General features: G+C 41.4%; 1 protein-coding gene across 4 annotated transcripts in view; it reads left to right on the top strand.

The window, feature by feature from the left end:
* The first annotated feature begins 417 nt into the window (after positions 1–417).
* SEH1L (SEH1 like nucleoporin) overlaps positions 418–27,453 on the top strand; it is an 84,609-nt gene continuing 57,573 nt past the window's right edge. For 2 of the 4 annotated variants that reach the window (XM_049901466.1, XM_049901468.1), the window contains exons 1-4: positions 419–653; positions 21,249–21,299; positions 24,702–24,848; positions 25,025–25,236. In XM_049901466.1, the coding sequence (XP_049757423.1) occupies positions 543–653; positions 21,249–21,299; positions 24,702–24,848; positions 25,025–25,236 (521 nt within the window). In that variant the 5' untranslated portion in view covers positions 419–542. Of the gene's footprint in view, positions 654–21,248; positions 21,300–24,701; positions 24,849–25,024; positions 25,237–27,453 lie in introns of all 4 variants that reach the window. The other 2 variants (XM_049901469.1, XM_049901467.1) reach the window with 2 other exon arrangements.

Below are 27,453 nucleotides of genomic sequence, written 5' to 3'. Positions count from 1 at the left end.
ACTTCTCTTCAGCCTCCATAACCCCTCGCCTTCTTCCTCTCAACTCCATTCCTCGTGTCTCTACTTCTCGCCTGTTAAGCCTGGACTCCCCAGTCCGTCTCAAGCCCCTCCTTCCCTGCTCCCTAGCTGTCCCAGGAAAGCTTCTTTACTGACGAAATCCGCGGTCCAACTCCTCCACTCCCACCATACACCGCGCTCGGATCACGGAAGAAACACATCAAAATGTTGACGGGAACTGACTCAAGGGCAATTGCATTTTAATATTTTTCATTTTCCTTAATTCCCAAACTTTCAACCACGAGCTCCTACTATTTTTATCTAAACTAGAGAGACAACTGACTTCTGGAAATGAGGCGGAAGTTCCCCACGGCCTCGCAGGGCATGACGGGCCGGGCGCGCGCGCGCGGGCACACGTGCGCGCGCCGAACAACGCCGCGGTGGCGCGCGGTCCCGGCGAACGTTGGTGCGCACGTGTCCTCGACGCAGCCTATTTCTCTGAAAGCGCAAGAGGCAAACGGTGTAGGCGCGTGCCTGGCGGAGCCATGTTTGTTGCGCACAGCATTGCTGCGGATCATAAAGATCTCATCCACGATGTTTCTTTCGACTTCCACGGGCGGCGAATGGCGACCTGCTCCAGTGACCAGAGCGTCAAGGTTTGCATGGCGTTTTGGCAGGGCCAAGCCGAGCCAGGAAGGAGGGAGGGATGAGAGCCTCAGCCTGGGCCGAGGGAGAGAAAAGGCGGACGGTCGTGTGTGCGAGGGGCCTCTTGGGCTATGTTCCGGGGAGGCTGGCGAGTCCGGGTCTTTGGCTCAGGCCCTGCCCAATGCGTACTGTGGGGGTCAGGCCGCCTCCGCGGGGCCGCGCTTCCGGGGCGCCTGCGTAGGAGTGTTCCGCAGTGTGGGCTTCCCCACGCGTGCGCGCTCCCGTGGTGCGCGGGTAGATGGGAGCCGGGCTCGTTAGTGGGCGAGGGCTTGTAAGAGGTTAACTTTTCCGAGGGCTTTGCGACGGGACCGGTAGGGAAGAATTTACATTGTTTTTTGGGCCTAATCTTCACCTGTGCAGAGGAAATGCACTTTTCATCGTGATGAAAGGACAAATACGTCCATTTATATATCCAATAACGTTCTGTATTTGCTGTGTAGAAAATGGAGTGTGTTAAAGTTCTTATGAACGTCTCTAGACTTATTTGACAAGCAAAATTTCTATGATTATGATATTTGGGGTTTAGAAACTTTAGAGATATAGTTTATAGAATAAATAATAATAGACGTGAAAGCTAGAGTGTGGATTGATTGATAATGAATTAACTATATAGTAGACCTTTTTGGGAACCAGTTCTTATATGTAATTGTGATAAACTGACCTACATGAATAGTCTAGGTATATTGGTTAAATATGTTTTGGGTTTATACCCTGTGGCAACGTTGTATGGGAAGGATGTTTTTCCAGGAAGAGTTATTAGGTGACAATAATACTGAATTATAGGCGTTCATATTTCATTTGTATTTTATTATTTTGTGGCCATATGTCCCTTTATTGAAGCGTATACTTTCTTACCGAAGGGATATATGTGTATATATACACACACACACACTTTAAAAAAAGATTTTTTTGTGCTTTAAGTGAAAGTTTACAACTCAGGTGAGTCTCTCATACGAAACTTTATATAAAACCAAACCCAACCCAGTGCTGTCGAGTCGATTCCGACTCATAGCGACCCTATAGGACAGAGTAGAACTGTCCCATAGTTTCCAAGGAGCGCCTGGCAGATTCGAACTGCCGACCCTTTGGTTAGCAGCTGTAGCACTTAACCACTATGCCACCAGGGTTTCCACAAACTTTATATACACCTTGCTATATATTCCCAGTTGCTCCTCCCCTAATGAGACAGCACGTTCCTTCCCTCCACTCACTCTCCTTGTGTCCATTTGGCCAGTTCATGACTACCTCTGCCCTGTCATCTTCCCTCCAGACAGGAGATGCCCACGTAGTCTCTTGTGTACTTGATCCAAGAAGCTCACTCTTCACCAGTATCATTTTCTATCCTGTAGTCCAGTCCAGTCCCTGTCTGAAGAGTTGGCTTTGGGAATGGTTCCTGTCTTGTGCCAACAGAAGGTCTGGGGACCATGACCTCTGGGTTCCTTCTAGTCTCAGACCATTAAGTCTGGTCTCTGCAAGAATTTGGGGTCTGCATCCCACTGCTCTCCTGTTCCCTCAGGGACTCTCTGTTGTGTTCCCTGTCAGGGCAGTCATCGGTTGTAGCCGGGCACCATTTAGTTCTTCGGGTCTCAGGCTAATGTAGTTTCTGGTTTATGTGGCCCTTTTTGTCTCTTGGGCTCATAATTACCTTGTGTCTTTGGTGTTCTTCATTCTCCTTTGCTCCAGGTGGGTTGGGACCAATTGATGCATCTTAGATGGCCACTTGCTAGTGTTTTAAGACCCCAGATGCCACTCTCCAAAGTGGAATGCAGAATGTTTTCTTAGTAACTTTTATTATGCCAGTTGACTTAGATGTCCTCTGAAACCATGGTCCCCAAAACCCCGTCCCTGCTACACTGGCCTTCTAAGCGTTCAGTTTATTCAGGAAACTTCCTTGCTTTTTGTTCAGTCCATTTGTGCTGACCTCTCCTGTATTGACACACACATATTTTTTAAGAAATGTATTTTTTTTGTTGTTGAGAATATACACCAATTCTGTAGTGTCTACATGTACCATCTAGTGACATTGATTACATTCTTTGATTTGTGCCATCATTCTCACACTCCGTTTCTGAGTTGTCGTTCTCCTATTAACATAAAGTCCCTGGCCCCTTAGGTTCTTACCTAATCTTTGGAGTTGCTGTTATCAATTCGATCCTGTATAGAGAGTTCTTAAAGAGCATAATGCTCAAGGCAAATATTTTTTACCAGTTAAGCTAAACTATGGTTTGATTTTAAGCTGACTTCAGGGGATATTTTTGTTTTGAGATTTAAATATTAGGGCAGTAGTTTTGGGGGCTTCATCCAACCTTTGTGGCTCCAGGACGTATGGAGTCCATGAGAATGTGAAATTCTTTTCTGCATTTCCTCCCTATTGATCAGGCTTCTTCTATAGAATCTTGGATCAAAGTTTTGAGTAATGATATCCAGGCACCATCCAGTTCTTCTGGTCTCATGGCAAAGGAAGCAGTACTTCATGGAGGCAATTAGCCACACATTCCACATCTTCCTCCTGTTCCTGACTCTCCTTGCTCTATTGCTCCAGGTGATTAGAGACCGATTGTTGTCCCTTGGATGGCTGCTTGCAAACTTTAAAGATCCCAGGCACTATGCAGTGAACTAGGAGGTAGAACAGAAGCACTAAAAATGTTATCAGGCCAGTGAACTGGGATGTCCCATGAAACCATGACCCTAAACCTCCAGGCCGAGGAAACAAATCCCAGTACATAAGCAGTCTCAGCACCTGCTTTTTTTTTTCATTGTTGTAAATGTATCTGTCACATAATTCATGCCAGTTCAACATTTTACAGATGTACCAGTTATTGATAGCAATTACAATAATTGGCTGTGCAACCCTGCCTTTAATCAATGTGGTATTTCCATCACTCTTAACACCCTCTTCTCCCTACCCTGGTAACCACTAATAAACTTTGTTCCCTATACATTTACCTTGTCTTGTCATTTTATATAAATGAGGCCATACAATATTTGGCCTTTTGTGATTGTCTTTTTTCACTCAGCGTAATGTCTTCTGGCTCCATTCGTATTTTAGCATTATAAAGACTGCTACTGGCTGAATAGTATTTATGTATCAAGACTCCTACTGGCTGAATAATATTTATTCCATTGTATGTATGTACCACATTTTTATCCGTTCATCTGTTGATGGGCATTTAGGTTGTTTCCACCTTTTGGCTATTGTGAATGAATAGTGGTGTACAAGTCTCTTTTTGAGTCTGCTTTAAAGTCTTTTGGGCATATACCTAGGAGTTGAATTGTTGGTTCATACGTAATTCTGTTTTTAGTTTTTTCAGGAACTGCCACACTGTTTTCCACAACAGCTGTATCGTTTCACATTCCTACCAGCAGTAGGTAAGGGTCTCGGTTTCCCCACATCCTTGCCAACAGTCATTTTCTGTTTCTTTATTTTTATCTTAGCCATTCTAGTGAAAGTAAAATGGTATCTTCGTTGTAGTTTTGGTTTGCACTTGATGGCTAATGATGCTGAGCTGAGCATCTTTTCATGTGTTTGGCCACCATTTGAATATCTTCTTTGGTGAAGTGTCTTTGCAAGGCCTTTGCCCATTTTATGATTGGATTATTTGTCCTGTTAAGTTCTCAAAGTTTTATATATATATTTTGGTTATTAGATTCTTGTCAGACATACGGTTTCTGAAAATATTCTTCTAGTTGGTAACTGGTCTTTTCCATTTTTTAGTAAAGTCTTTTGATGAACAGAAGTTTTTAATTTCTGCGAGGTCCCGTTTATATGTTTTATTTTTTGCTCTTAGTGCTTTTGTTATTAGATAATCCATTGTTAAAAGGTAGGCCTGACAGTGTTGTCCTTCCTTTTTCTTGTAAGAATTTTAGAGTTTTAGTCCTTAATCCATTTTGAATTTGTTTTTTATATGGTGTAAGGCATAGTACACGTGTATTTTTAATTGTGCAAGTAATATGCTTTTTTTTTCTTTTTAGGAAGAGAAAAGAAATTAGCTATAGCCTCATTGGCCCACTGTGATGGTAAAGGTTGTGTGCGAACTTGGCTGGGTCATGATTTTCAGTGGCTTGGCAGATATAATGTAGTTTGGCAGCTATGTAATGATGTAATCATCTCCATCGTGAGCTCTACTATGAACAGCCAATCCAATATATGTGGACTTTCTGGCAAGCCTAGTGGGCTTTCACTTACTCTAGATCTTGCATCTGGCTTCCGGTTCTTGGGACTTGAGCTACCAGCTTACCTGCTGATCTTGATATTTGTCAGCCTCTGCAACCTGTGAGCGAAAGGTCTGCCATCTTACCTGCTGATCTTGGATTTGTCAGCCACTGCAGCTGCGTCAGTTAGGAGAAGCCTCCATCCTGACCCATGGACTTGGAACTGTCCAGCCTCTACAGCCTTCACAGAAATATTTCTCTCCCTCTCTCATGTCTCTGTTTGTCTTTTCTCTCTGTATGTGTATTTACATATATATATATATATAAGGATGAGATTTCTAAATTGGTTCTCAAGTGTGATTAGTCTTAAAGATGTTGATGATTCTGCTTCCAGTAGCAAAGAGGGTACTGCTAATCCATGGCCTGAGGTGGCAATACAGAGACACAAAATATCACCACCAGTAGATCAGGTATTGGTGAGAGGTGAGGCTCTGGGTGATTGTATGTTTGATAACTTTCTACAGTTTTGTCAGAATGAGAAGTATAAGGAAGCTGGTCAGTTGATCCTACTTTTGCTAGACAAAGTGGTGAAAGAAAGAGATGAGCTCAGGGCTTCAGAGTCACAGCTCAAGTGCCACATAAATGACCTCAGAGTTTCCACTTTTGCCTTGAAAGGAAGCCGTATTTCTTGTAGTAAGAGAGATGATATTGCTGAAAACTAAACCCAGAGTCTTATAGTAAGAGTGGTTGAATTACAACGCCATTTGCATTCCCAATCTCAAATGGTGTCTGAAGTTAAAGTGAGGGCATTGACTGGGAAGAAATGGGATCCTGAAACTTGGAATGGGGACGTGTGGGCACATAATCAGGATGCTGGGAACACTAACCCAACCCAGTGCCGTCGAGTCAATTCTGACTCATAGCGACCATATAGAACAGAGTAGAACTGCCCTGAACACTAAGCCCCTAAAATTCTGTTGAATCACTCCTGCCAAAAGAACCAGCCCTCTCGCTCCCATCTACAGAGATTATCTTTGTCTGTTAAGCTATCCTCCTCAGTAATAAAGTGTTAGCCCCTTCACCACCATCTGATAAGATTAATCCAGCTGTGTCTGAAAAGCCTTTGTCTGCGTCATTGCCTGGGGCATTGGTTGAGGAAGATGCCTTACGAAAAGTTGCTGAATGTTCTCAGAACACATCCCCACTACCCATGTTTATTTCTAGACCTGTACCTAGACTTAAGTCCCAGTGAGCCCCAAAAGGTGAAGTATAAAGCATGACCTAGGAGGAGATACTCTATACTCCAAGAGAACTGTAGAGTTTTCTAATATATACAAACAGGAACCTGGGGAATATGTGTGAGAATGGCTGTGGAGGGTGTGGGATAATGGCGCAAAGAACATAAAGTTGAATCAGTCTGAGTGTATTGACGTGGACCCACTAAGTACAGATTCTTCATTCAGTGTTTCAGCAAGAGAGGTTAGGAAAGGATCTGATAGTATTTGGTTGGCTCGCCAAAGCAGTGGCCTACACTAAATCATTTTGAAGTACCAGACCTGCGTTGGTATACTGTAGAAGAGCAAATTCAAAAGCTTAGAGAAATTGGCATGTTAGAGTGGATTTATCAGGCTAGCCCCACAGACCCACATCTGGAGTGCCTACCGGACACACCTTTTACCACACCTGTGAGGAACAAATTTGTGAAGGGAGTCCCAGCATCCTTGAAGACTGGCGTTGTTGCTATTTTATGTAGGTCAGATTTGGCAGTGGGAACTGTCATAACTGAATTAAGACACCTAACTACACTGGGACTAAGTGGACCCTGTGGTGGTAAGGGCCAAGTGGTGGCACTCAGTTGACAAAAACAAGGTGGACGTGATTACCATAATGGACAGTGGAGTGAGAGCAGTAATCAGAATAGTCTAACTCTTAACGGGGTTGGCTACTTAGTCATGGTGTCTCTAGAGAAAAATAGATAGGAAATCTACTAAATATTTACTTGATCTGTACAAGTGGAAGAATTCTAGGTCAAGTGAGGGGCACTCTAACTTGAATCACCAGAATAAGGAGTCACAGCCTCAATCAGTTATCAGACTTCAGCCAGTTTATGGACCCACAACTCTTTGAATGAAGGGGAGGCCAGGTCCCCTTGAGGAAGGACCCCACTGTGCTGCCAAAAATTTAAACAGTTAATCTTTGTCCTAGCCTTCCCCAAAGGCATTTACGGCCTTATAGGAGAGTGACTGTTCATTGCGGAAAAGGAAATAATCAGACTTCTTGGGGATTACTGGATACTGGCTCTGAACTGACACTAATTCCAGGAAACCCCAAATGTCACTGTGGCCCACCATTCAGAGTGGGGGCATATGGTGGTCAGGTTATTAATGGAGTCTTAGCTCATGGCTGTCTCACAGTAGATCCAGTGGGTCCCCAGACCTACTCTGTGTGATTTCCGCAGTTCCAGAATGCATAATTGGAATAGATATACTCAACAACTGGCAGAACCCATACACTGGATCTCTGACAAGTGGAGTAAGGGCCAGTATGGTAGGAAAAGCCAAGTGGAAGCCATTAGAACTATCCCTACTTAGGAAAATTGTAAACCAAAAGCAGTACAGCATTCCTGGTGGGATTGCAGAGATTGCTGCAACCATCAAGGACTTGAAGGATATAGGAGTGGTGATTCCCACCACATCCCCATTCAGCTTGCCCTTTTGGCCTGTGCAAAATGTAGATGGATCTTGGAGAATCACAGTGGATTATTGAACACTTAACCAGGTGGAGACTCCCAATTCTAGCTACTGTTCCAGATGTAGTTTCATTGCTTGAGCAAATTAATGCATCTCCCGGTACATGATATGCAGCTATTGATTTGCTATCGCCTTTTTTTCCATACCTGTTTTGAAGGCCCACCGGAAGAATTTTGCCTTCAGCTGGGAAGGTCAGTAATACACCTTTAGTGTCCTACCTCAGACCTACATCAACTCTCCAGCCCTATGTCATAATTTAGTCCATAGAGACCTTGATCACTTTTCCCTTCCACAAGATGTCACACTAGTCATTACATGGATGATATGTTGAGTGGACCCAGTAAGTAAGAAGTTTCAGCGACTCTGGACTTACTGGTAGAACATTTACATGTTAAAACCGATGCCACTGAGTCAATTCCGACTCATAGCAACCCCGCAGGACAGAGTAGAACTCCTGTATTCATAGCTGGTGAATTCAAACTGCTGACCTTTTTGGTTAGCAGCTGAGCTCTTAACCACTTCGCCATCAGGGCACCATTTGCGTGCTAGAGGCTGGGAAATTAATCCGAAATTAATCTGGGAAATTAATGCCTTCCATGTCAGTGAAATTTCTAGGGGTCCTGTGGGGCCTGTCGAGGTATTTCTTACAAAGTGAAGGGTAAGTTATTGCATTTAGCTCTTCGACTAGAAAGTAGGCATATTACCTTGTGGACCTCTGGATTTTGGAGGCAACGTATGCCTCATTTAGATGTGCTACTCCGGCCTATTTATCAAGTGACTTGAAAAGCTGCTAATACTGAGTGGAACCCAGAACATGAGATGGCTCTGCAACAGGGTCAGGCTGCTGTAGAATCCACTTTCCCTGTTCGGCCATATGGTCTGGCCGATCCAGTGATGCTTGAAGTGTCAGTGGCAGGTAGAGATGCTATTTGGAGTCTTTGGCAGACCCCTTTGGTGAATCACAGCATAGACCCTTTGGATTTTGGAGAAAAGCCCTGTCAAGCCCTGTCATCCTCTGCAGATAACTACTCCTTTTGAGAAACAGCCTTTGGCTTGTTACTGGGCCTTAGTAGAGACTGAATGCATAACCATAGGATATCAAGTCACCATGTGGCCTGAGCTGTCCATCATGAACTGGGTGTTGTCTGACCCACAGAGTCATAAAGTTGGACGTGCACAGCAGCACTTTATTACACTGTCAGTGAGAGTATTGATTTGATAGCATCATTGCCCACATCAGGCATTGTCAGGCATTGTCGTTACATATTTTAATAGGTTCAACAGGCATCTTGTTACTGTAATCTGAATTTTTTGCCGATGGTGGTGTTCAATATTTTGTGCTACCCTTGCTTTTATATAATCTTAATTGTTTTTATTACCTACTAGAACGTGGGTTCCTTGATCCCTTGGTGTAGCTTAGTGCCTAACACATTCAAACTTCTCAATAAATAGTTGATTGAGTGAACATGTACTTGCTAGTTGTATTCTTATGTGAATTTTATGTTTATATTGTGGTAGAATGAATTCCTTCATATGGCCTTTTGCCTTGGTTCTGCGGAGAAAAAAAACAAAAACCCTACCTTTGGAGAGTTTTCCCTGTAAGCTCTGAGAAATTATTACCGTTTCTATTTCTAGCTTTTTAAGGAAGTGCCAAATTGATTTCCAAAATGGTTGTACCATTTTACATTTCCACCAACAGTGTTTAAGTGTTCCAGTCTCTCCACAACCTTTCCAACACTTATTTTGTGTTTTTTAGATTAATGCCAGCCTTGTTGGAGTGAGATGGAATCTCATTGTAGTTTTGATTTGCATTTCTATAATGGCTAATGATTGTGAGCCTTTCCTCATGTATCTGTTAGCTACTTGAATATCTTCTTTAATGAAGTGCTTGTTCATATCCTTTCCCGTTTTTTAAATTGGGTTATTTTTCTTTTTGTTGTTGAATTTTTGCAGTATCATGTAGATTTTAGAGATCAGACCCTGATCAGAAATGTCATAGCTAAAAACTTTTTCCCGATCTGTAGGTAATCTTTTTAGTCTTTGGTGAAGTCTTTAGATGAGCAAAGGTGTTTGATTTTTAGGAGCTCCCAGTTACCTAGTTTCTCTTCTGGTGTTTGTGCATTGTTGGTAATGTGTTGTATACTGCTTATGCCATGTAGTAGGGCTACTAGCATTGTCCCTATTTTTTCTTCCATGATCTTTATCATTTCAGATTTTATATTTAGGTCTTTGATCCATTTTGAGCTTGTTTTTGTGTATGGCGTGAGGTGTGGGTCTTGTTTCATTTTTTTTGCAGGTGAATATCCAGTTATGCCAGCACCATTTATTAAAAAGACAGTCCTTTTTCCCATTTAACTGACTTTGGGCCTTTGTCAAATATCAGCTGCTCATACGTGGATCGATTTATGTCTGGATTCTTAATTCTATTCCATTGGTCTGTGTGTCTGTTGTTGTCCAGTACCATGCTGTTTTAACTACAGTGGCAGTATAATGGGCTCTAAAATCAGGTTGTGTGAGGCCTTCCACTTTGTTCTTCTTTTCAGTAATGCTTTACTTATCCAGGGTCTCTTTCCCTTCCATATGAAGTTGGTGACTTGTTTTGCCATCTCATTAAAAAATGTCATTGGTGTTTGGATTGGGATTGCATTGTATCTATAGATCTCTTTGGATAGAATAGACATTTGTAAATATTGTAAACAATGTTAAGTCTTCCTGTCCATGAGCAAGGTATGTTTTTCCACTTATGTAGGTCTCTTCTGGTTTCTTGCAGAAATGTCTTGTATTGTCCTTTGTATAGGCCTTTTACATCTCTAGTTAGATTTATTCCTAAGTATTTTATCTTTTGGGGGCTATTGTAAACGGTATTTATTTGGTGATTTCCTCTTTGGTGTTGTTTTTGTTAGTATAGAAGAATCCAACTCATTTATGTATGTTTATCTTGTATCCTGATGGTCTGCTAAACTCTTCTTTTAGTTTCAGTAGTTTTCTTGAGGATTCCTTAGGTTTTCCTGTGTAGAAGATCATGTCGCTTGCAAATAGAGATACTTTTAGCTCTTCTTTGCCAATTTGGATGCCCTTTATTTCTTTATCTAGCCTAATTGCTCTGGCTTGGACCTCCAGCATAGTATTGAGTAAGAGTGGTGATAAAGGGCATCCTTGTCTGGTTTCTGTTCTCAAAGGGAAAGCTTTTACACTCTCTCCATTTAGGATGATGTTGGCTGTTGGCTTTGTATAAATGCCCTTTATTATGTTGAGGAATTTTCCTTCTATTCCTATTTTGCTGAGGGTTTTTATCATGTGTTGGACTTCGTCAAGTGCCTTTTCTGCATCAATTGATAAAATCATGTAGTTCTTGTCTTCTGTTTTATTTATGTGATGGATTACATTGATTGTTTTTCTAATGTTGAACCATCCCTGCATTCCTGGTATGAATCCCACTTGGTCGTGGTGAATTATTTTTTTTTGATATATTGTTGAATTATATTTGCTAGAATTTTGTTGAGAATTTTTGCGTCTATATTCATGAGGGATATTGGTCTATAGTTTTCTTTTTTTTGTGATGTCTTTACCTGGAAACCCTGGTGGCATAGTGGTTAAGTGCTATGCTGCTAACCAAAAGGTCGGCAGTTCGAATCCACCAGGCGCTACTTGGAAACTCTATGGGGCAGTCCTACTCTGTCCTATAGGGTCGCTATGAGTTGGAATTGACTCAACAGCAGTGGGTTTTTTTTAACCTATTTTGGTATCAGAGATATGTTGGCTTCATAGAATGAGTTTGGGAGTATTCCATCCTTTTCTGTACTCTGAAATACCTTCAGTAGTAATGGTGTTAACTCTTCTCTGAAAGTTTGGTAGAATTTTCCAGTGAGGCCGTCAGTTCCAGGGCTTTTTTTTTTTTGGGAGTTTTAAAATTACTATTTCAGTCTCTCCTTTTGATATGGGGTTATTTAGTTGTTCTACCTCTATTTGTGTTAGATTAGGTACATAGTGTGTTTCTAGAAATTTGTCTATTTCCTCTAGATTTTCAAATTGTTAAGAGTACAGTTTTTCATAGTATCGTGTTATGATTCTTTTAATTTCAGTTGGGTCTGTTGTGATATCGCCCATCTCATTCTTACTTGGGTTATTTGCTTCCTCTCCTGTTTTTTTTTTTTTTTGTCATTCTGACCAGTGTTTTATCGATTTTCTCAGTCTTTTCAAAGAACAAGCTATTGGTCTTGTTAACTCTTTTCAATCGTTTTTCTATTCTCTATTTCATTTAATTCTGCTCTGAGTTTTATTATTTGCTTTCTTCTGGTTCCTGAGAGTTTCTTTTGTTGCTTTCTTTCTATTTATTCAAGTTGTAGGGATAGCTCTTTGATTTTGGCCCTTCTTTTTCGATGTGTGCATTTATTCCTATAAATTGGCCTCTGAGCACTGCATTCGCTATGTCCCAAAGGTTCTGATAGGAAGTGTTTTCATTCTCGTTGGACTCTATGAATTTCTTTGTTCCATCCTTAATTTCTTCTATAATCCAGTTGTTTTTGAGCAAGGTGTTGTTCAGTTTCCATGTGTTTGATTTCTTTTCCCTGTTTTTTTCTGTTATTGATTTCTAGTTTTATGGTCAGAGAAGATGCTTTGTAATATTTCTATGTTTGGATTCTGTTAAGTTTTGCTTTATGACCTAATATGTGGCCTATTCTAGAGAATGTTCCATGTATGTTGGAAAAAAAGGTATACTTGGCTGCTGTTGGGTGGAGAGTTCTGTATATGTCTTTGAGGTCTAGTTGGTTGATTATGGCATTTAGATCTTCCGTCTCTTTACTGAGCTTCTTTCTGGATGTTCTGTCCTTCACTGAAAGTGGTGTTGAAATCTCCTACTGTTATTGTGGAGCTGTCTATCTGACTTTTCAATGCTGTCAGAGTTTGTTTTTGTATCTTGGAGCCCTGTAGTTAGGTGTATAAATATTTTTTGTGGTCATATCCTATTGGTGTATTGTCCCTTTAATCATTATATAGTGTCCTTCCTTATCCTTTGTGGTGGATTTAACTTTAAGGTCTGTTTCGTCAGAAATTAGTATTGCCACTCCTGCTCTTTTTTTGGTTGTTATTTGCTTGATGTATTTTTTTTCCACTTTTTGAGTTTTAATTTTTCATGTCTTTAAGTCTGAGGTGTGTCTTTTGTAGGCAGCAGATAGATGGATCTTGTTTTTTTAATCCATTCTCTTTTTCCTGGTGCATTTAGTCCATTTACATTCAGTGTGATTATGGATAGGTATGAGTTTAGGGTTTTCATTTTGATATATTCTTTTTTGGTGCTGCTGACAGTTTCTTTATTTCCCTGAATTTTTTGTACTGAGTAGTTTTTCCTTATAAATTGTGTTCTCTTTTTCATTGTTGCTGAGTCAGTATGTTTTTCTTGTATTTTATTTTTACGTGTAGAATTGTTAGTCTCCTTGTGGTTATGTTATTATTTACCCCTACAATTCTAAGTTTAAACCAAACTTTTATCTCCCTATATCACCTTGACTTCCTCACCATGTGAAAGATCTATGATCGCATTATTTAGTCCATCTTTATTGATTTAATGTTGTCATCTTTTACATAATAATAACATCGCTGTTTCCCTGTCTTGAGCATTTTTTTTAAGATCTCAGTTTATTTTTGTGATTTCCCTATCAGCATTGATACATGGTTTCTCTGTACTGTATTCTAGTTTTGGATTGTTATCTGGTGTTAATTGATTTTTAACCAGAGAACTCCCTTTAGTATTTCTTGTAGTTTTGGTTTGGTTTTCGCAAATTCCCTAATTTATCTGGGAATGTCCTAATTTCGCCTTCATATTTGAGAGACAGTTTTGCTGGGTATAAGATTCTCAGCTGGCAATTTTTTTCCTTCAAGGTTTTATATATGTCATCCCATTGCCTTCTTGCCTGAGTGGTTTCTGCTGAGTAGTCTGAGCTTATTCTTCTTGACTTTCCTTTGTAGATGACTTGTTGTTTATCCCTAGCTGCTTTTAAAATTTTCTCTTTATCTTTGGTTTTGGCAAGCTTGATTATACTGTGTCTTGGTGACTTTCTTTTGCGACCTATGTAATTTGGGTTTTGATGAGCATCTTGGATAGATGTCTTTTCATCTTTCAAAATATCAGGGAAGTTTTCTGCCAACAAATCTTTTACAATTCTCTCCGTATTTTCTGTTTTCCCTCCCTGTTCTGGTCCTCCAGTCACTCAGGTTATTTCTCTTGATAGAGTCCCACATGATTCTTAGGGTTTCTTCATTTTTAAAAAATCTTCCATCTGCTTTTTCTTTGAATATATTGTTTCCCTGTGTTTTATCTTCAATTTGCTATTTCTGACTTCAGTTCCCCAGTTTTGCTCCTTTTACTTTCTATTGAGTTGTCTAATTATAACATTTTATTGTTAATCTTCTGAATTTCCAATTGCTGTCTCTCTGTTGATTTTTGCAGCCTATTACATTTTTTATTATACTCTTGATTAATCTTAATTTCCTCAGCTGCTTTACCTGTGTGCTCCTTGGCTTGTTCTGCATTTTGCCTGACTCCTTCCTGATCCCTTGAAGAGTTCCGAATGTTAGTCTTTTGTAGGCTACATCTGGTAATTCCAGGAATACTTCATCTGGAAGATTCCTTGATTCTTTGTTTTGGCAATTTGGTGAAGCGATCACCGTGTGCTTCGTTATGTGATTTGATATTGACTGTTGTCTCCGAGCCAGCTATAAGTTATTAAAAAAAAAAAAAAATTACTTAATTTTATGTTCGCTCACTGTGTCTTAGCTTCTTGCTTTTTTTGTTTTGATATATCCAGATAGGCTACTCCAGTGAGCTAACTTGATTTTTGGAGACTTTGAAGCACAAATGTCCTGTTACCAGATGGCTAGAGCTGTTACCAGGTATATGATCCTAGGAGTCCATTCACTGTTCTTGTATAGATTCAGCTCAGGTGTCCAGGTAGTTGGTCACCAAGTTTGTGATCAGGCTCTCACCTGAGATCTTAGAGGAGCTGTGGTGATTGGTGTATGCATAGGTTTCTGGTTGCAGTAGGAGGTCCCACTCCAAGTGTCTGTGAGGAAGATGTGTCCTTGTTCTCTATAGTGCACAGGTAGGTGGGCTCTGCAGCCATACCATAGGCACCCAGTGCTTTTAACTGTGAGCCCTGGGAGACATCATTTATCCTTGGAGACCTGTTGCAGGGGGCGAGGTGGTGTGCGTGGAGCCATCAGTCCTTAGGCCCCTGATGTGGGTAGGCGTGGACCCTGTTTCATAGGCAGAGCGGTATCAAACATCAAAAACCTTCCTCTTCACCACACAGCTGGGACAGATAAAGTCAGACCTCAAGCACCTACACCCCTGCAGTGTAACATATAAGAGCCTAGTTGCTGAAATTGGGCCATCTGGGAGCATGCAGGGGTGAAAGACATTCAAAGTCTGTGGACTGCTTGTTCTTGAACAGGAGCACTTCTGTTCTAAATTCCCAGATCAGGGGAGCTAGCAGATTATTTTTCCCGCATTTGTTAATTTGTTCCTTTTCTAAGGCCGGGAGAATGGCTCAGGGAGTGCAGCAGGACCTGCCTCAGGCCCAGGGAAATTGACTGCCACTGTAGCTGGTTCAGGGCAGAGGGAGGAGGGATCAGATAGATGGGACAGAGTTCTTTCAAAAGGGAGAGCTATTAGATCCATGTAGTAAATTAGATGAAATCACTTATCTTGTGCCGAGAGCACTGTTTTTTCCCTGATTCCAGAGGTGTGTGTTGATTCTGTGCCGCAGGCTTAGCCCCGCCGTGGTCACTCCAGGGAATCATGGCTGTACCACTTCACTTGCCTTCTTTTGCTGAGGTAACTGCATCCCGAGTGCTACCACCAGCCCCGCCGTGGGCACGCCAAGGGATCAGGGCTGCACCACTTTGCTTGTCTTCTTCTGCTGAAGTAACTGTGTCCTGAACACTACTGCCAGCTGCGCCACAGTCGCGCCAGGGGATCGGGGCTGAGGAGTGCCGGGTTCTCGCTGAGTCAGGTCTGGCAACTCCTCGCTGCTTCTGCACTGTCTCTCCCTCCACCTGCAACCCATTCTGATTTATTTTTTTTTTTGGTTTAATTTTTTCTTTTTTAAATTTTATTGTGCTTTAAGTGAAAGTTTACAAACCAAGTCAGTCTCTCCTACAAAAATTTATATACACCTTGCTATGTATTCCTAGTTGCTTTCCCCGCAATGAGACAACACACCCTGTCCCTCCACTTGCTGTTTTTGTGTCCATTTGGCCAGCTTCTGACTCCCTCTGCCCTCTTATCTCCTCTCCAGACAGGATGTGCCCACACAGTCTCTCATGTGTCTACTTGATCAAAGAATCTCACTCTTCACTGGTATCATTTTCTGCCCATAGTCTAGTCCAATCCCTGTCTGAAGAGTTGGCTTTGGGAATGGTTCCTGTCTTGGGCTAACAAAAGGTCTGGGGACCATTACCTCTGGGGTCCTTCTAGTCTCAGTTGGACCATTAAGTCTGGTCTTTCTACAAGAGTTTGAGGCCTGCATCCCACTGCTCTCCTGCTCTGTCAGGGGTTCTCTGTTGTGTTCCCTGTGAGGCAGTCATTGGTTTTAGCTGGGCACCATCTAGTTCTTCTGGTCTCAGGCTGATATAGTCTCTGGTTTATGTGGCCCGTTCTGTCTGTTGGGCTCACAGTTACCTTGTGTCTTTGGTGTACTTCGTTCTCCTATGCTCCAGGTGGGATGAGACCAGTCGATGCATCTTAGATGGCCACTTACTAGCATTTAAGACTCTGGATGCCACTTTCCATTTAGCCATTCCGATTTCTTAGCCTTGCCTTTGATGTTCAGGGTTCCTAGCTTGTCATATACATAATCGATTCCCTTGTTTTTTCGGGACTTTGTTGTAAGAGGGACCACCCGAAGCCTCTGACTACTCCACCATCTTGGCCCCACCCCTGTAGCCCTGTCCCCTCTTTCCTGTCTTTTTAACAATGTTTTGCTTTCTTCATGTATTTCTTCATGCATTCCTTGACGTCATCCCACAAGTCTTCTGGTCTTTGGTCATTAGTGTTAAGTATCACATTTATTCTGGACATTGTCTCTAAATTCGCTTGGGATATAAGCAAGGTCATACTTTGAATCTCATGGACTTGTTTTAATTTTCTTCAGTTTCAACTTGAACTTGTATATGAGCAACCAGTTGTTCTGCAGTTGTACCCTGGTCTTGTTCTTACTGATAATATTGTGCTCCTTCCTCATCTGTTTCCACAGATGTAGTTGATTTGATTCCTCTGTAGTACATATGGTGAGGTTCACATGTGTAGTAGTTATATATAATTTATTCATCGTAAATACCTTTTTTCAACTATGTAAATGACAACTGTATTAGCAAATAGTGGTTTGAAGTTCTGCCCAATAGGTTATAGCCACTTGTCTGCATAAAGAGTCAACCCACAGAGATGATCAGAGGCAAGGAGAAGTTAGAAGAGAGAAGCAAAGAGAGAGAAGGAGAGAGAGAGCTGAGCACCTTTGGGGAGAAGGCTTGCTAGTGGAGCACTTTTAAAGTGCTGTAATATGGGTCAAGGTGTGTTTAACACTGAAGAGTGCCAGAGACCAGAAAGCGAGCCCAGTGGCACACACAGCTGAGAGGGTCGTGCATGGCCATGAGGAGCCCTATTCTGAGGGGGTATGTGTGGCTGAGAGAGCTGCCTTACACTGAAGGGAGAAACGTGCTCTTCACTTTGGGGGAGTCTTCCTTTTTTGGTTTTCTAACTCCATGTGTTTTCAGATTTCATTATAATACCGTCTGTGCTTCCTGTCACTGATCTTGAGTTGTAGCCTGTTCCTTCCAAAATGCCCCTGTTTCTATTACTGCTTCCCAGTTGATCCTGATCCGATGTTGTAGCCTTTTACTTCCCTGATAAACCATATAGCTGTAAGTGCAGTTCGTGAGTTCTGTGAGACGTTGCAGTAAATTACCCATCCCAACAGAAAGAGAAGAAGAGAGCTGAGGGGAGGGAGAGAGGTTGATGTCAGAGATGAGGGAGTGGTAGTGCAGCTTGGAGAAGCTGGCAGTCTGGGACGTGTTTAACCTCTGCCTCGTAGGAACCAGGTTTGTGCTGTTTTTTATTAATGAAATAATACATTTAGGTGGTGTTAGAATGGTGGGGTCTGCCTCATTGACATATGTGGTTTTGGAAAAAGGATAAGTGGGAGGAGGATGAGATCTTTGGCTTCTCAATGGGAGAAAAAACACCTGTGGTTTAAAACAGCTAGTTACATTGCAGTTACAAAGGCAGAAGCTATTCATGGGAGATAAGTGGTGGATCCAGCTCCCAAGAAACTGGCTTGCTGGAAGAATAAGGAAATAGAGTAATAAGGAAAGGGCAGTTTACACAATTCCTTTGTTGATGTTATTGGTAATAACTGCAGTGGCAGGGAAGGAAAATGTAGGGGTGAATTGTAGCACTAAACCAAGTCCAGATCCAATCTGATCAGAGTTACAACTGCTGATATCAGGGCCTGATCCGGAAAGGGAAAATCGTGTTGAAATGACAAGGGGTACCTATCTTAGTCATCTAGTGCTGCTAGTGATGCTGTAACAGAAATACCACAAGTGGATGTCTTTAACAAAGAGAAATTTATTCTGTCACAGTCTAGGAGGCTAGCTCCAGGGGCAAGGCCTTGTCATCAATCTTCCTCTGCTCTAGAAGCTTCTCAGTACAGGGACCCTGGGTCCAAAGGAAGTGTTATTCTCCTGGCTCTTGTTTATTGGCGGTATGAGGTCCCCCTGTCTCTATGCTTGCTTTTCTCTTTTATATCTCAGGAGAGATTGGCTTAAGACACAACCTAATCTTGTAGATTGAGTCGAGCCTCAATAACATAGCTGCCTCTAATCCTATCTCATTAACTTCATTGAGATAGGATTTACAACACTTAGGGAAATCAAGTCAGTTGCTAAAATGCTGGACGATCACACAATACTGGGAATCAAGACCTAGCCAAGTTGACAGATATTTTGGGGGGACACAATTCAATCCATGACATTACCCTTACGACTGTTGGTCACCAAGAAGGGAGTTTTTGGAGGGAGATGGACAAAACCAAAAAACTACTGAAACGAGGGGGTATAGTGTAAAGGAGTTGTTTCAGTTTGTAGATCAATACCTTCAGCTTCCTGAGGAACTGTTACTAAAATAAATTGTGAGAGGGACTAATTTAGAGAAAGTCTTTATAGTTTTGAATGCTGCACAATGAAAGAGTTATGTTTGGGTTGATGGAAGACCCGCAGCTTAGTGTGTGAAACAGTCACGACTGGCCATACAAGATTGAGTTACATGTCAGGCTTTCTTGGAGGGGACAGCCAGGCTTGTGGATGGGATAAAATTCAAGGTGAAGTTTGTTTATCCGGAGAAGGGAGGCTGCCCCTTTCCCCCTGTAAATACCAAATGGAATGTTCCAGAAGAATCAGCTGATGTGCCACTTATGCAAGCAATACCAGATTGGCTTTATGGGAGTCAGGATAGCTATCTGTTGAGTATGCCCTTACAGCAAAAAAACAAAAAACAATCCCATTGCCTTTGAGTCAATGCCGATTCATAGTGACCCTATGGGACAGAGTAGAACTGCCCCATAGGGTTTCCACAGCTGTAATCTTTATGGAAACAGACTGGCACATCTTTTTCAAGTGGAGCAGCTGGTGGATTTGAACTGCCAACCTTTCAATTAACAGCTGAGTGCTTTAACCAGTGTGCCACCAGGGCTCCCTACAGAGGGCCTGTTACACAAGTCCTAGTAAATACAGTGATCAAGGGCCCCCTTCTGCATGGGCACGTCATGTAACCTTACTATTGCAAAACAGAGGAACTGTCTAAGAAGCTTTGTTGAGTCTGTTGGGATAGCTTCCCCTCATGGAGCTTGCAAAAGCAAATTCAATAAGGGTTATTACTAGGTGTAAAAATGGCACGGGGGAAGCCTCTGAGCTCTCTAACTTCAAAAGGAGGAAGGAGAATCAGATCAACAGCCCAAGGCTGATTCCTGAGACAAAGGTGAGACATGCCTTCAACGCTCCCTCCCATGGCACTCTCTACTCTGCTGAGTTTGATAACTCCTTGCAATGGCCACACACAACTTACAGACAGTACTTAGAATTTTAGGGTTTATTAGGGAAGTAACAGATTACAATTCAGGTTCAGGAACACTCAGGATGCAGTTTTTCCATTAGGACAACCTCTTCTAAGCTGTGCAGTCTCTCTTGCTGGCCCTTGGCCTCTGCCCTGCTTGGGCAAGTGTTACAAAGCTCTTTTAGATCTGTTGGTAACTGCCCTGAGGAACTCTACCAGTAAGCCTTTACCAGAAGGCCCTATGTGGGTCAGCAAACCCTGCTCCACCAAATGCCTGGAGGCACCCTACTTCACTGGCAGGTCTCCTGCCCAAAGGCACTCAGCTTTATCACTCCCTGGGCGTCTGGCCCACTGCGCTCATCTGCTGTCCTCCTGGTTCTGCTGCTGTTTCTCTGCCACTGCTCCTCCATTGAAAACCCTGGTGGGTTAGTGGTTAAGTGCTACAGCTGCTAACCAAAGGGTCGGCAGTTCGAATCCGCCAGGCGCTCCTTGGAAACTCTATGGGGTAGTTCTACTCTGTCCTATAGGGTCGCTATGAGTCAGAATCGACTCGACGGTACTGGGTTTTGGCTCCTCCACTGCTTCTCGCCCTCTTCAGTGTTACAGCTTTCTCTTTCTATCTCTTGGTTCCAGGATCATCTTAGCGTGGGGATCTTGGGTCCAAAAGATGCGCTGTACTCCTGGCTCTTCTTTCTTGGTGGTGCTGTGATCCTCCCTTTCGCGTCTGGGATGGCTCATTTTAAGCGTAATGGGATGGCAAAACTGACCAGTCCCTTTGTTAGGGTTCCATAGACCTTACTTGCTTTGTCCCACCCCCTCAGGGTGCCATGAGCTTTGTTTGCATTATTAGCAAGCTATCCAGTCCCTTGGTGGGCCACAATTAACCTTATTTATATAGGAACCCTTGGTGGTATAGCGGTTAAGAGCTACAGCTGCTAACCAAAAGGTCAGCAGTTCAGAACTACCAGGTGCTCCTTGGAAACTCTGTGGGGCAGTTCTGCTCTGTCCTGTAGGGTCACTATGAGTCAGAATCGACTTGACAGCGGTGGGTTTTTTGATGTAGTCCTACCCAGTCACTTGGGTGGGAGTTACAAGACCATGGCAAGAAAGGCCATATAAAAGGAATCCATTGCACTGTACCAGGAATACGAAAAAAGAAGGGAAAGAAAAAGAGACTTACTGCCCTTACTCCCCTGTCCCCCACAGGAATGAAATTTTTGAATGGTTACTAAGAAATGGGATGAATATAGTGGACATTGATGGAGTTAAGATGGAGGTTCTAGTGTAGCACTACAGGAGGTTGGGTGGACCATCAAAACCCCTGCTGGTTCCCTAACATTAAAGAGGTCTAAACAAGTCTCTTCTATTCACCCCATTTGGGAGGAATTTAATGATGGGCAGCAGAGATGCCTCCAGTCAATCAAGATAAGGAAAATATGTTTAACATCCTTTGTCCATATGCTGATTTTAGCCTTACAGTTTTTGTATTAATTTGTAGGAATTCTTCATGTAAATATCTGCCTTTTATTTTCTTATAGGTCTGGGATAAAAGTGAAAATGGGGATTGGCATTGTACTGCTAGTTGGAAGGTTAGTATTTATTTTTATAGTGATTTAAAAAACTTTTGAAATGTTTACTATTTATTTGGTAGTATCAATGACTTGGCTGTTCAACTCTGAATTATAAAATTTATTATTTTTTTTTAAAAGAGTATTACACATTTTCAGTATTAAAGTAGCATATATGTGTTTAAGAAAATCTGTAACCCCACAACATTCTAACTGTTCTTAGCATTTCAGCATATTTCTTTCTTGCTTTTTTCCTTTATGTTTTTTTAAGTTGTCATCTTTTATTTTTTTCCGGTTTTGGTTGAGTTGATCCTGACCCATAGTGACTCTATGTGTGTCAGGGTAGAACTGTGGTCAGTAGAATTTTCAATGGCTGATTTTTCGGGAAGTAGATCGGCAGGACTTTCTCCTGAGACATGTCTGGGTAAACTTGAACTTCCAGCCTTTCAGTTAGCAGCTGAACACATTAATTAACCGTTTGCACTATCCAGGGTCTCCTGTGATCTTTCATACGTACCTGAAAACCCAAAGCTGCTGCCGTCAAGTTAATTCTGACTCATAGCAACCCTACAGGACAGAGTGGAACTGCCCCACAGGGTTTCCAAGGAGCGCCTGGTAGATTTGAACTGCCAACCTTTTGGTTAGCAGCCAAGCTCTTAACCGCTCCGCCACCAGGGTTTCCCATACATACTTAGTTTTATTTTTATTGTGGTAAATAGGTAGCAAAACATTTGCCATTTCCATAGTCTTCACATATGCAGTTCAGTGCCATTATGTTCTTCTTGTTGTTTTCACATTACCAGTAACCATTCCCGAATGTTTCTGTCACCCTTAACAGAAGCTAAGTGTGAAGTATCCCACTTGCCCCCACTTTCTTTTTCATAGCTTATTCTGGTAGAATTTTGCATACCTTACAGGGGATGAATTTCAAGTATATAGCTCACTGAGCTTTAGTACATTTATACAGTTGTGCAGACCATCACCACAGTCTGGTTTTAGAACATTTCCGGCAGCCTAAAAAGTTCCCTTGTGCTAGTTTGTAGTCAATCCCCATTCCCACGCCAAGCCCCAGGCAACCACTGATAAATACACTTCGTTTCTATAGTTCTGCCTTTTCTAGAAATTTCATATAAGTGGAATCCTATCATGGTTAGTCTTTTCTGTCTGGCTTAGCATGTTTTTACATTTCATCTGTGTTGTTGCAAGTATCAGTAGTTTATTCCTCTGTAATGCTGAGTAGTAGCGCACTGCATAGATAAGCCACATTTTGTTTATCTGTTTACCAGGTGATAGACATTTGAATTGTTTCTAGTTTTTGGCTATTATGAATAATGCTCTTATGAATATTCCATACAAGTAACTTTATGTGGACATTTGTTTTCATTTCTCTTGGTTAGATACCTAGGAGTCGAATTGCTAAGTTGTGTATGTTTAACTTTTTAAGAAACTTTCAAACTCTTTTCCAAAGTGACAGTATCATTTCATACACACTGCCCCTGCCCCCCCCATATGAGGATTCCAGTTTCTCTTCATCTTCACCTGCACCTGGTATTGTTTGTCTTTTTGTTAATAACCGCCATAGTGGAGCACTTGGGGCGCAGTGGTTAAGAACTCAGCTGCTATCCAAAAGATTGGCAGTTTGAATCCACCAGCCACTCCTTGGAAACCCTGTGGGGTAGTTCTTCTCTGTCGTATAGAGTCGCTATGAATTGGAATCCACTCGATGGCAAAGGGCTTGTTTTTTTTTTTTTAATGGGTATGAAGTGGCATCACAGTGTGGTTTTGATTTGCATTTTGTTAATGACCAGCGGTGTTGGTTATCTTTCCCTGTGCTTGTTTGCCCTTTTATTACCTTCATTGGTGAAGTATCTATCCAAAACTTACCCTTTTTTTTTTGTTATTGTGGTAAATTCAGATAACATAAAATTAACCATTTTACTGTGAACACTTCATTGGCACTTAGTCCATTGACGGCATTGTGCAGCCACCACCTCTATCTAGTTCTAGAACATTTCATCACTCTGAAAGGAAACCCCTAGTTCTTGCTTTTCAGCCAAACAGTGTGATTCAAAGTACTCCTTATGTTTGTGAAGCCTTTTTATGAATATCCAGTAAATATACCCTTTTACTTAACTGATAGATATTTAAGTTATTTCCTTTTTGCCATGATGAATATCTTAGTGCAAACCTTGTTCTTTAGTTAGAGTGCACTTTATTGGGAATCTAGCATTCAACAAAACCTCTCTGCCTTAATGCATTTTTTATGTAATTTGTTGTGGTGGTTGTGTGCTATTGAGTTGATTCTGAGTCATAGTGACCCTATATGACAGAGTAGAGCTGCCGCATAGGTTTTCCCAGACTGTAATCTTTACAGGAGGAGATCTCCAGGTCTTTTCTCCTGCAGAGCCGCTGGTGGGTTTGGACTGCCGACTTTTTGGTTAGCAGCCGAGTACTTAACCATTGTGCTGCCAAGGGTCCTTTTTTACTTAATAAACAAAAAGAAAACCCAAACCCATTGCCACTGAGTCGATTTCTGCAGAGTAGTACTGCCCCATAGAGTTTCCAAGGAGCACCTGGTGGATTTGAACTACCAACCTTTGGTTAGCAGCTGTAGCTCTTGACCACTACGCCACCAGGGTTTCTTTTAGCCCTGTATAAATAAAAGATGAAACAAAAATGACTGGACAAAACAAAGGATAAAAAATAAAGAGCGCAAAGTTTACCTTTTGATGATGACAGTGTTACCATGTAGAGGGTTAAGAAAGTGTTCTCATATTATTGATTGTAAAAAAGTTAGATATACGTATATATGTAAGTGTGAAATACATTTTCTGAACATAATTGGTGGATTGATGTTATTATATAGTATTTTACTGGAAAGCACCTGGCAGCTAATTCTTTTGATGTGAAATGCTTAAAGACCTTTCTATCCTTTTTGTCAACTTGAAGAGCTCAAGAATAGTAATATGATAATTTTCATATATAAAGATATTGTTACTGAGCTTAGTAGAATGCAAGGATTTGGGCTTCTCATTGTTTGCTCACTCAGTGTCTCTTTTCCTAGAAGGTCCATTGTCTAGTCAGACACCCGTTACTCGTGTACAAAGTTTGTTGTCAGTCTATATATACTTTGAGGCTTTTGAAGCAAATAGTTTTCATTAATCTAATTCCATTTATTTTTTTAGGTGGATGTTTCCTGTAGAGAGAAATTTGCAGTAAATAAATGGTAGACTAGTAGAATCTTTGCTTAAAAAGCTTGGTCAAGTCTCCTAAAGTCAACTTTATCCAGCTGATATTTTTCCTTATTAGTAAAAGGTTAAAAGAATTTAACTTCAGGGGGCTGTAATTCTAAATACTGAATATATTCTAGAGGTTAAAAAATTTCAATATTGAGCATCTGTCTGTCTGTTTTTTGATTCCCAGACACATAGTGGATCTGTGTGGCGTGTGACATGGGCCCATCCTGAATTTGGACAGGTTTTGGCTTCCTGCTCTTTTGACCGAACAGCTGCTGTGTGGGAAGAAATTGTAGGAGAATCAAATGATAAACTGCGAGGACAGAGCCACTGGGTGAGTCATTTGTTAGTATTCTATAGGGTGGAGGTGGAGGGGTGGGGGTGGTATGCACCTCAGGTACTTGGTAAAATGTTATCACTCCCTAGTTTGTTTGCCTTTTCTGTTTTTTTATTCCACTTTTTAATTTTAATTTTGTCTATATGATTTAAATTGTTAATTAATTTTTTCAGGTTAAGAGAACAACTCTAGTGGATAGCAGAACATCAGTTACTGATGTGAAATTTGCTCCCAAGCACATGGGTCTTATGTTAGCAACTTGTTCAGCTGACGGCATAGTAAGAATATACGAGGCACCAGATGTTATGAATCTTAGTCAGTGGTCTCTGCAGCACGAGATCTCATGTAAGCTAAGCTGTAGTTGTATTTCCTGGAACCCTTCAAGGTAAGCTAAACATCAAACCTCTGGTAATATAATCCTAATAAAGCAAATGGGTAGTTTTTAGCTAAGAATTTGATGGTTTATTTTCTTAAAAACGTTTTTCTTAAACAAGTCCTTTTGTTCATTATGTAAATAAGTGTGTATTATGGAGAGTAAAATTTCTTCTGTTTCCACACTGTTATGTGTCTTGTCCCCCGATTTCAACTCCACAGAAGAAACCGACCATTTCAAATATTTTGGTGTGAAACTTCTGGACATTTTTAATGTTTATACAAATAAATATTTAATGGATTCATAAATACCACCCGCTAAACCAAACCCATGCCTTTGAGTCACTTACCAACTCATAGCAACCTATAGGAGAGAGTAGAACTGCCCCGTAGAATTTCCACGGAGCGCCTGGTGGATTCAAACTGCTGACTTTTTGGTTAGCAGCTGTAGCTCTTAACCATTACACCACCAGGATTTCCTTTGTGTTTGTTTTGTGTCTACCTTTATGAGTTAGTACATATCTGGGTATATTTGCATATATTTTCATAAATACATATATATGCAAATATACCTAGATATATACTAACTCATAAAGGTAGACACAAAACAAACACACATACATAAACACATATTTTCCCACCCTGCAACTTGCTTTTTCCATTTACAAATACTTTGTGAGCATTTTTCTACGTATTAGTACATATAACTCTGCCTCATTCGTTTAACGGCTGTATTGATTGTGACTGTATGAATATACCATGGTTGATTTTTGTTAAAAGTATTTAAAAAAAATTATATGACTAATGAATCACTCAGTAAAGAAATTAATCTACAGAAGAGTACAAAATGTAAGTTGAAAGTCTCCTTCCGTCTAAAAACAAACGCTGTTAATACTGGTTTTTTGGGTTTTGTTTTTTATGCGTTAGGTGAAAGTTTATGGAGTAAATTAGATTCCCATTCTATAGTGTGTACATAAAGTGTTTCATGACCTCGGCTTTATTCCCCACAATGTGTCAGCACTCTCCCCATTTCCACCCTGCTTCCCCATTTCCTTTCGTCCTGATTTTCTACCCCTTCATGTCCTGGTGGTGTAGTGGTTAAGGGCTATGGATGCTGACCAGAAGGTCGGTAGTTTGAATCCACCAGTGCTCCTCAGAAACTCTGTGGGGCAGTTCTACTCTGTCCGATAGTGTTGCTGTGAGTCAGAATCGACTTGACGGCAACTGATTTTTTTGTATCTGCCTTCTCATCTTTGCTTTTGGGCAAATATTGGACTTTTGATTTAGTATAATTGATTATTCTAAGGAGCAATTGATTATTCTGTGAGCTTGTGTGTTGTTTGGCTGAAAGGTAGTTTCCGGGAATGGCTTCAGTTCCAGGTCTTTAGAGTGTCTTAGGACCATGTCTTGGGGGTTCCCCCAATCTCCATCCAACCAGTATATCTGGTCTTTTTTGTGAATTTGATTTTTTTGTTGTATGTTTTCCTCCCGCTCTGTCCGGGACCCTCTGTTGTGAGGGCTGCTGGTGGTAGCTGGGCGTCATCTAGTTCTTGTGGTCTACGGGTCACATAGGCTCTGGTTCATGTGGTCCCTTAGTAGTTTGCACTAACTGCTCCCTTGAGTCTTTGTTTTTTTTTTTTTGACTCTCCTTTCCTGCAGACTGGAAGAGATCAGTTGCGTATCTTAGATGGCCGCTCCCAAGCTTTTAAGACCCCAGATGCTACTCACCAAAGTAGGATGTAGAACATTGTCTTTATGAACTATGTCCTGCCGGTTGATATAGATGTCCCCAAGTCTATGGTCCTCTGTCTTTGAGCCTAAGAACGTCATCCTCCAACCTACATGGTTATGTCTAAGAGATCTCGCTGACTGTGCCACTTGTGTGCTCTATAGTCTATGTTAATATACGAGGAGCACCTACAGTCCTGTATGTAGAAATATGCACCCAAAACCTGTATCTGCCAGTGGGTTTGCTCCCTTATACCCTCCCACACTTCTTGGTATTTCTATTTATGTCTTCATTCATAAATTACTGTTTTTTATACTATTGTTGCAGGATTGTCTATGCTATAGTAGTTACCATTAAAAAAAAACAAAAAACCTGATGCTGTTCGGGCAATTCCACCTCAGAGCAACCCTGTAGAACAGAGTAGAACAGCCCCATAGGGTTTCCAGGAGCATCTTGGTAGATTCAAACTGCGACCTTTTGGTTAGCAGCTGAGCTTTTAAC

Source organism: Elephas maximus, chromosome 11 (genome assembly GCF_024166365.1).
Source record: "Elephas maximus indicus isolate mEleMax1 chromosome 11, mEleMax1 primary haplotype, whole genome shotgun sequence".
NCBI classification, from domain to species: Eukaryota; Metazoa; Chordata; class Mammalia; order Proboscidea; family Elephantidae; genus Elephas; species Elephas maximus.
This window is presented reverse-complemented; position numbering and strand designations above follow the sequence as displayed.